Raw genomic sequence first — 9,850 nt, 5'->3', positions numbered from 1 at the left:
TCTGGTGTTTGTCAGCCCAGGCGTGTGTCCGTGCGTCCTGGGCCACCCGTGTGTCTGTCCTGGTGTCCTTGTGTCCGTGTTGCCCCCGCTCCCCAAAGGCTGGTGTCCCAGTGTCCGTCCCAGCGTCTGTCCCTCTGTCCCTCTGTCTGTCCCAGGGCCTGCCTGCGTGTCCGTCCCTGTTTCCACATATCTGTCCCACTGTCCTGGAGTCTGTCCTTGTGTCTGTGTATCTGTCCCTTTGTCTGTGTGTCTGTCCTCGTGCCCATGTGTCTTGTCTGTCCCAGCGCTTGTCCATGCGTCCGTCCCTGTGTCCACATGCCTCTCCCAGTGTCCCAGGGTCTGTCTGTGTGTCCATCCCTGTGTCCACGTGTCTGTCCCTGTGTCCCAGGGTCCATCCGTGTGTCCTCCCTTGTACTTCAGTCTCCGTCCCTGTGTCCAGGGCCTGTCCATGTGTCCGTCCTTGCGTCCATGTGTCCGTCCCTGCCTCCAGAGTCTGTCTGTGTGTCTGTCCTTGTGCTCATGTGTCCGTCTCAGTATCCCGGGGCTCATCTGTGTGTCCATCCTTGTGTCCGTGTGTCCATCCTTGTGTCTCTATGTCCGTCCCTGTGTCCGGGCCCGTTCCGTGTGTCCATCCCTATGTCCCTGTGTCCGTCCCTGTGTCCACGTCTCCGTCCCAGTGTCCTGGCGCACGGTCCCACTGTCATCCCTCTGTCCCCGCAGCTCCGTCCGTGCGCGCCGAGGGCGGAACCGGCACCAGGACCAGGGGAAACCGGGGCTGGGCGGGGCCGGGGCGGGGCCGGGGCGGGGCGGCCCGGGCAGGGCGGGAGCCGCCGGGAGCCGCCGGGAGCCGCCGGAGCCGCCGCCCGCCATGAGCCCAACAGCCCCCGCAAGATCCAGTTCACGGTGCCGCTGCTGGAGCCGCACCTCGACCCGGAGGCGCCGAGCAGGTGGGGGGGGGGGACACGGTGGGGACACCGGGCACCGGTAGGGGAGGGTGGGACACCGTGGGGACACCGGGGCTGCGCGGCTGGGGCGGGGCGGGGGGAGCCGGGTGGTCCTAGGGGGGGGGACCGGGGCGGGGGTGGGAGGACGGCGGGAGGCTGCGGGCAAGGGAAGGGCACGGCGAGGGCACCGGCAGCGGGGCACGGCCCGGGGATGGGGACATGGGGACACCGAGCACCCGCCGGTGCGACCCGTCGCGGTGTCGGGGCGGTTTGGTGGCACCCCTGGGTGCGGGGGGGACCGGGGCGCGCGGCCGGGGGGGACGCGGGGACGGCGTGGGGGGACGCGCCCGGCGCTGCCAGGTGGGTGCAGCCACCGTTCCCCACCCGTACCGGGGCCACCCCCCCAGGGCCACCCCCAACCGCCCCCGCGGAGCAGCCCCCGCTGCACCCCAGCCCCCCCAAACACCTCCGGGGGCTCGGGGCTGCCTGGTCCGGGTGGCCGTGGGGAACCGCGGTGGCCGTGGGGACCGTGGTGGCGGTGCCAGGGCCATGTGCTGGCTCAGAACGACGACGACGCCGGGGCCACCCCGGGGGGGGGGGGGGGGGGGGGGGGGAGAAGTATAGGGTTACGGGCCCCCCCCACCCCCACCCCGGGGCCCTCCAGCTCTTGCTCAATCCCCGCTCCCGCTGGAGGAGATCCCAGAACAGCAGCGGGGACGGGATGGCCCAGGCGGGGGGACACGGCAGGGCTACCAGCCGGGGACACCCCCCCCTCCACACATACACACACTCCCCCCCCCGGGCATCCTGACCCCTCTCCCTGCCCACCTCACCCCTCTCTGGCTGTGCCCCCACTCCACCCGCCCTGGGGGCTGCAGGGGACAAGAAGGGTCTTGGGAGGACCACCCCGCCGTCCCATCACCACCAGGCGTGGGAAGCTCTGCGGGGGCTTGAGGATGCTGATGAGGGGTGCGGGGGGATCCAGACTGGGTCCCAGCCATTCCCCCCCCCCCCCCCCCCCCGCCCCTTCCTCCAAGGCTGGGGGTCCCAGGCAGCCGGGTGGCTCCCAGCTGAGGAGCCCCTGCGTGCCAGCGGCGCGGAGGCGAGCGCGGGCCACCTCCCCTGGCGAGCATCTCGCTGTCGCTAAATACGGCCACGCACCCATCTGGGGCTGCCACACGGCTCATTTGCAGCGTGTGTGTGTGTGTGTGTCCCCCCCCGCACCCCAGAAGCGAGGGTGAGAGCCAGGGAGGGGCGGTGAGTGCGAGACCCCCAGCACCCACCTCGGCTGCGGCGAGGAGCAGGGGTGCCCACGTCCGCCTCTCGTCGCAGCCGGGATAAGGGGGGGGCTCGGGCACAACCCCACCGTGGGGAGTCCCCTGCCTGTCCCTCCTGCCTCAGTTTCCCCTCCCGAGGGAGTTCAGCCGCGTCTCAGCGCCAGTTTGGCAGCTCTTTGGGGGGGGCAGCGGGGTGCCCGACAGCCAGCCCTGTGCGGTGGCAGCAGGTGACGATGCTGTTGTCCCCTCCCTGTGTTTACATCTCCCCCTTTTTTTTGGGTGTCCCTGCAGGAGAAGACCTGAGGAGGGTTCCCTCGTCGGGGACTCGCAGTGACAGAGGGCTCGGCCGTGTCAGCCCCTCGCCAGGCTGCGGCACGGTGTCCCCATGTCCCCAAGCCTGTCCGGCCCCACCCTTCAAAAGGACTCTGTCCCCACGGACCTTCTCAGGTCCCCACAGCTCCAGCAGCTCCTCGACCCCCCGCCTTTGCCAAAAGCATCCGTCTGCCTGGCCCTCCTGGGTGCCACCCATGGGTGCCAGGCCTAGCCCAGGCCTTCATCCCACGTCCCTACCCGGCTCCCCCAAGTCCACCCTGAGCCTGGCGTGTCCCCAAGGCTGGCAGGGGACCATCCAGGGGTGTTCGTCGTGCTGAGAGACGAGCCGGCCCCATCCCATTCCCATCCCTGACCCCGTTCTGGTCCCAGATCCTGTTCTCATCCCCGTTCCCCCTCTGGGATCACCCCTCCCCGGGCCTGGGGGAGCAGCAGCCCCCCCCGGGTGATGCTGTGCTGGCCGCAGGCTGCCGGGGCCGGGCTCTTGCCACGCTCGGAGCTTCTTAATCGATGGTGGAGATTGATCTAAAAATAGCAGCGGCAGGAGAGCACGGCGCCCCGGCCACGCTGGGCAGGGCGGGAGGGATGGAGGGAGGGATGGATGGAGGGAGGGAGGGATGGAGGGATGGATGGAGGGAGGGAGGGAGGGATGGAGGGATGGAGGGGTGGAGGGATGGAGGGAGGACCAGAGCATCCCTCCGCGGGGCGTCGAGGCCACCCCGACGCCTGGGTCCCCCACCCCGTGCAGAGCAGGACGGGGAGCACAGCTCGGGGCGCTCAGCTCCACTCGAGTGACCTTGAGGGGGGTGACACCGGTGTCCCCCACCCCATCGCCGTGCTGGGGGACAGCGGGGGGGCACAGCCCTGCCCCACACCCAGGGGAGGTTTTGGAGGTGCTAGAGCAGCCCGGGGGTGGCTCTGGCTTCCCCCGGGGTCCGTCGCGAGGGGCTGCAGGGTCGGATCCAGCCCTGGGGGGAGCCCGGCCCAGCCCAGCTCCATCGCTGGGTGTTGGGGAGGGGGGGGCGGGTGGACCCCAACCCCGGCATGGGGAGGGGGCGGGGGGGGCCCACAACTGGGTGGCGGCGAAAGGGCGATTCCGGCGATTCCCGGCTCCCTCTAATCTCCGTTTAAAATCCAGATCGCGGGTTTCTATGGCAACGGGGCCGACACGGAAAAGATGCGGCGGGGGGCGGCGGGGGGGGGGGGGGGTGGGGGGTGTCGGGGCGGGGGGGGTTGGGGCTGGGGGGGGAGGTGTGGAGGGGGCTTCCTCCGCCCGCCCAGCCGCTCGCCTGCCTCATTAGCATCTCATCAGCATCTCATTAGGCATCCCGCCTCATTAGGGAATCCTCGCTGGGAAATTCGTGGGGTGTTTTTTTTTCGGAGCAACCTCAGTTAGTGGGTCAGCGGGGAAAGGGGGCGAGGGAGCACCCGCGGGGCACGGTGTCACCGCTGCCACTAGCCGTGGCCACGCCGCGGCCACCGAATCCTCCGACGGGGGCTGTGAAAACCCCCCCCTTGAAGGCACCGAGGAGGCGGGGGGGGGGGAACACATGAGGCGGGAGAGGATGCTCCAGGTGACCTTGGGCAAGGACACTGTGCCCGCGAAGGAAGGGCAGGGCCCCGGCGGAGTCACCGTGCGGTGTCACCGTGGCCGTGTCACCACCCCGATGTCCCCCGGGGCTGGGGTATAATTAGCTCCCGGCTGTCGTTAGGGCCACCCGCGGGGGGGGGGGGGGAGATGTTGATTACCAGACACGTGTGTCCGTGTGTCCGGCCACGGGAGCCGCTGGGCTCGGGGCCCTGGCTGGCGTCCTCCGTCCCGTGGGGCCACCACCGCACTGAGGACGAGGACATCGGGGGGGTGTCTCGGTGCTGGCGGGGCTCCTGGGTGGGCGTGATGGGGTTGTTCAGGGTGCAGCCGTGGGTCCCAACTCTCTCCCGTGTGTGTGTGTGTGTGTGTGTCCCCCAGATCCGGAGGCGCCGACCGAACTCCTGCCAACCTGGTCCTGAGCAGCGACCAGTCGTCCCCAGGTGGGTCCTCACGCGTGTCACCCTGAGCTCCGGCCCACCCAGGGACCCCCTTACAAGGTGCTCAGGGACCCCCCTACGCGATGCTTAGGGACCCCCGTACATGATGCTCAGCACCACAGCACGCTTGTTGCAGCGGGACTCATCCTGCACCCTGGCACCAGCAGCACCCCGTGCTCCACGTCCCCCACCCTGGGACTGTCCCCGTGCCCCACCCAGCCCAGCTCAGCCCCTGCCCTCCCCGCTCCAGGGCTGCGTTTCCCAGGATCTGGCCCGGGTCTCGCTCAGCCCGTCCATCACCGCGGGAAGCAGCTGCCCGTGACACCGCGCTGGGGACAACGACATGGGGCCACCCCTGCTGGCACGGGGAGCAGGGAAACACCAGCTGTGACATTTAAGGGCACCTCGGGCATCGTCCCAACGTGGCATTGTGGCCTTTGGGGGACAGGGTCTGACCCTGGCTGTGTCACAGCCGGGGTGGTTTCATCTGTCCCCTGCTTTGGGGACACGCCGGTGGCTGGGAGACTGTCCCCAAGCGCCACCTCCAGCCCCAGCACCCGCTTGGGGCTGAGCATCATCCTGGGGGGGGGGGGTCAGGACGCAGCCCAGGGGCTGCCAGCCCGGCCCCGTCCCCAGCGTGGGTGACAGGGCTGAGCCACCACCCGCCCCCCTCCTCTGCCACCGTTTGTGGGACACGGGGGGGTCGATTCCCACGGCAACGTGGGGGGCAAGGGCGATGCTGGGAGGGGGGGGGGGGGAGTGGGACGGTCCCATTGGCACCCACCACCGTGCTGAGCCCCCACGGGTGACAGATTCACCTCGGGGGGTGCAGGATGGAGCCCAGCACCCCGTGCCCACCGCTGACCTCTGCTTCCTTCTGCCCCCCTGCCCCACGCTGCACCCCTGCCCCCCAGAGATTGATGAAGACCGGCTGCCCAACCCCCTGCTGAAGGTAGGTGCTGCCACCATGGGGGGGGGGGGAGGCTGTGGGGGACCCCCCAGCCCTTCGGGGTACCCCCAGGGTGCCCCCCCCCAGCCCCCCCGCTCACACACCTCCCCTTCCCTCGCAGTCGGGTCTGGCCATGTCGCCCAGGCAGAGGAAGAAGGTTTCCCGCACCACCCAACCATGAAAGGTATTTGGGGAGGGGGGGACAGGGGCTGATGGTCCCCCCAACACCGCAGGGGACGGGTGGGTGGGATGCCACCCCCCTTCACGGTGGCCTTGGACCCCTCGGCCGTGCCCAGCGCGGGGCAGGAGTGTGACCGTGCCCGTGGGCACACGGCGTCCGGGCTTGGCGAGTGCCACCAGAGGCGGACAGGAGGCCACCGAACTTGCCGGCCTACGTCCCCGCCGGTGTCACCGGGAGCGTGGGGACGGTCACCGCCCGCCCCGTGTCCCCCCCCGTGTCCGTCCCCGTCCCCCCCCAGCGCCGCTCCCTGCCTGGCAGAGCTGCAGATGATGGTGGAGCATCACCTGTGCAAGCAGGCGCAGGGCGAGGAGGAGGAGGACGAGGTGGCCGCCGCCGGCCTGGAGCACGGTCCCGGCCACTGCCACCACGGTGACACCGAGCACAGCCACAGCCCCGGCGGCACTTGCCCGCTGGCCACACACGAGGGTGGCCCCGGCCCCGGCGAACGTGAGTATCGCTCTGCGCCGGGACCCTCCTTGCACCCAGAGCCGGGGGGGGCGGGGGGGTGGGTGTTTGGGGGTGCCGGGGCGGCTTGTGGGGTGCAGCGGGGAGGGGGCTGAGCTCACCCCCCTGCCCCACGGCACCCGCAGGGACCCACGGGGACGGGCAGCAAAGCCTGGCCGGGGAGGGCACCCATATAGCACCGAAGGAAGGCGCCGGCAAAGGTGCTGCCAGCAGCCAGTAGGTAAGTCCGGGGAGGCACTGGGGGCATACTGGGCGCTGTACCGGGGCACTAGGGGCGCACTGGGGGATACTGGGACACCGTGGAGGTATTCTGGGCACCATGAAGGGGACAGTGGCCCAGGCTGAGGGTGGCACCAGGGCGGTGGCTCTGGCAGAGCTGGGGATTGGGGACAGGGGTGGTGGCCCCCCACCCGGTCGGGGTCCCCGTCCCCCAGCGCAGCTCCCCTCTGTCCCCAGGTGCCAGCGGGCGGCGGGAGCGAGGCCGCGGCCGGGCCGGAGGAGCCGAACGCCGCGTTATTTTTTTTATCTGATCATTTTTCTAAGATTTCGACGGCTTTGGGGCTTCCGGAGGATTTTTTGTTGTTTTTTTTGTGTTGTTTTTTTTTTTTTTTACTGCCGCGGGCAGGTCCCCCCCGAGGAGGGGGGGGGGGGGGGGGGCTCTGGGGACAACAGCAAGCCAGGCTGCCCACCCTGTCCCTCGCCCCCCCCCCCCTCCCCACCTCCCAAGTCCCCAGGGTGGGTGACACTGGGGACACCAAGCAGCAACCCCCCCCCCCGGCACGGTTCGTGCCACCCCCCCCCCCTCACTGCCAGCCCCGGGGTGTCCCCAGGGCCACCCTGCTGTCACCAACCCCCCCCCCCCCCCCCCCCAGGCTGGGGGACACACAGCCCCACTGCTCCCAGGCACACAGGGAGCTCCCCCCCCCCCCGACCCAGCACACACGCGTGTGCACGCACACGCTGGCGGGTGTGCACACTTGCACACACGTGGCGGGGGGGGGGGGGAGGTGGGTGTGCACAGGTGTGCACCTGTAGGGGAGACCTGGGCCCTTGCACACCCCAAACCCCCCCCCCCCCCGCCCCCGCATGGACACGCGTGTGCGCACACGGACACGAGGGGGGGGGGGGGACACGACACACACGACGCCCGCGCACTTTGCACGCGCGATTCGCATGCACGCCCATGTGCGCACACACAGAGCACACGTGCACACGCCTGGGCGGGCACGGGGACACCCCCCCCCCCCCCCCCCCCCGCTGGTATTAAAGGGATCCCTTCTCCCACCGCCTCCTCCTCGCCTTCGCGCCGGGGGGGGGACACACACACGACGGGGCCGGGACCCCGCCGTGGGGGCTGGGGGGCAGCCCCCCACCCCTGGGCTTCAGCCCCCCGCCGAGGGTCCAATCCGGCTGGGCCACCCCTCGGTCCCCCTCGCAGCCGTCCCCAGGCCCTGGCACCCGCCGGGGGTCCGGCCGGCTCCCCGGGCAAGGGTGCGGGAGCCGGGCTGGTGGTGGTGCGCGGTTTATTAATTGCTCGTTAGCGGCGGCGCTTCGTTTCACATGCGTGGGGAGGGGGGGGGGGTCGGGGGGCATGGGGGGGTGCGAGGTGGAGCTCTGCCGGCAGTGACCGGGGCGGGGGGACACGACGCGGTACCGTGGGGTAGAAAAGTACAAACACAGACGGCCGGGCGCTGGGCGATGGACACGGTGGGGCAGGGTGGCCGGAGCCGGGGTGCCGGGGCAGGAGGATGCCAGAGCTGGAAGATGCCCGGGGCACACCGGAACCAGGAATGCCGGAGGATGCTCGAGGCACACTGGGATGCCGGAGGATGCTCGGGGCACACCAGAACCAGGAATGCCGGAGGATGCTCAGGGCACACCGGGTGCCGGAGGATGCTCGAGGCACACTGGGATGCCAGAGGATGCTCGGGGCACACCAGAACCAGGAATGCCAGAGGATGCTCGAGGCACACCGGGATGCCGGAGGATGCTCGAGGCACACTGGGATGCCAGAGGATGCTCGAGGCACACCAGAACCAGGAATGCCGGAGGATGCTCAGGGCACACCGGGATGCCGGAGGATGCTCAGGGCACACCAGAACCAGGAATGCCAGAGGATGCTCGAGGCACACCAGAACCAGGAATGCCGGAGGATGCTCGAGGCACACCGGGATGCCGGAGGATGCTCAGGGGCACACCGGGATGCCGGAGGATGCTCGAGGCACACCAGAACCAGGAATGCCAGAGGATGCTCGAGGCACACCGGGATGCCAGAGGATGCTCGGGGCACACCAGAACCAGGAATGCCAGAGGATGCTCGAGGCACACTGGGATGCCGGAGGATGCTCGGGGCACACTGGGATGCCGGAGGATGCTCAGGGCACACCGGGATGCCAGAGGATGCTCGGGGCACACTGGGATGCCGGAGGATGCTCGAGGCACACCGGGATGCCGGAGGATGCTCGGGGCACACCGGGATGCCGGAGGATGCTCGGGCACACCAGGATGCTGGAGGATGCTCAAGGCACACCAGAACCAGGAATGCCAGAGGATGCTCGGGGCACACCAGGATGCCGGAGGATGCTCAAGGCACACCGGAGCTGGATGCCAGAGGATGCTCGAGGCGCACTGGAGCCGGGGATGCTGGAGGCCCAGCGGGGCTGGGGGAAGCAGGAGGGACACCAGGGATACGCTGGAGCCAGAGGATGCTGGAGGCCTGCCGGAGCCAGCGGTGCCGGACACACACCAGAGCCGGAGGCCCCCCCTGGAGCTGGGGGATGCTGGCACCGGGGGATGCGGAGCCAGGGGCTGGCACTGCCACTCCGGGGCCCGATCCTGCCCGCCTGCCGTGCCCCAGCCCCAGCTCCCACCGCTGCTCCAGCCCCACACATGCTGCCCCATCACCGCCTTGCTGCCCCCCAGCCCCCACCACTGCATAGGGCAGGACCCCAAGGCAGAACCTCTGAGGTGCCCTTCGGGGCCAGCAGACCTGGGGACAGGCCCCACAGGGACGTGTCCCCACCCTGGGGGGGACCCACAGACACATACCCCAGGACAGGGACGCTTGGGGCAGGAGGGGGACGGCACAGGGGGGGGAAATTAGGGGCCACCCATTGCAGTGTGGCTGGACAGACCCGGCTGGAACCGAGGGGATGGTGGTGGCCCTTGGGGTGACAGTGTACCCCATCCCTTGGTCCCCTGCTGTCCCCATCCCCCGCCTCCCCGAGCACCCGGCTCCCCGACGGGGCAAGAAGCAGCTTTTTTAAAAAGCCATAAGGACAAAACCCGGCCAGGGCAGGAGCCGGGCAGCCGCTGGCGTGGCAGTGAGAGGGTTGGTGTCACCGTCCCCCGTGGCCCAAGGCCACACGGTTTGGTGGCCAGCTTGGCACAGGCAGCCGGAGCTGGGGGGCTGGCCCCAGGGATGCTCCCGGCGCGGAGGTTGGCACCGATCCTTGTGCGGCTCCGGGCGGCTCCTTCCCTGCAAATGGTGCTGGGACTCGATGGCGTCGAAGGCTTTGGGTGAGATGGTGTCACTCGGCTGGACGAGGACCTGCCGTGGGGGGGGGGGACACGGTCACGGCCACGCCACCGATTGCACCCCCATCCCGCAGTTTGT

The 9,850-nt window shown here is 70.0% G+C and overlaps 1 protein-coding gene across 1 annotated transcript in view; it reads left to right on the top strand.

The window, feature by feature from the left end:
- The window catches only part of HNRNPA1 (heterogeneous nuclear ribonucleoprotein A1), a 12,579-nt gene extending 4,804 nt beyond the window's left edge, over positions 1–7,775 (top strand). The window contains 8 exon segments of the mRNA XM_086478599.1: positions 389–495; positions 721–947; positions 4,521–4,582; positions 5,494–5,531; positions 5,650–5,698; positions 6,013–6,216; positions 6,360–6,450; positions 7,673–7,775. Of these exon segments, the coding sequence (XP_086334725.1) occupies positions 389–495; positions 721–947; positions 4,521–4,582; positions 5,494–5,531; positions 5,650–5,698; positions 6,013–6,216; positions 6,360–6,450; positions 7,673–7,775 (881 nt within the window).
- The last annotated feature ends 2,075 nt before the right edge of the window (positions 7,776–9,850 follow it).

The sequence above is a fragment of the Leptosomus discolor genome, chromosome 27 (genome assembly GCF_034619465.1).
Source record: "Leptosomus discolor isolate bLepDis1 chromosome 27, bLepDis1.hap2, whole genome shotgun sequence".
In the NCBI taxonomy this organism is placed as follows: Eukaryota; Metazoa; Chordata; class Aves; order Leptosomiformes; family Leptosomidae; genus Leptosomus; species Leptosomus discolor.
Note: the sequence above shows the minus strand (reverse complement) of the source record. Positions and strands in the feature narration are given on the sequence as shown.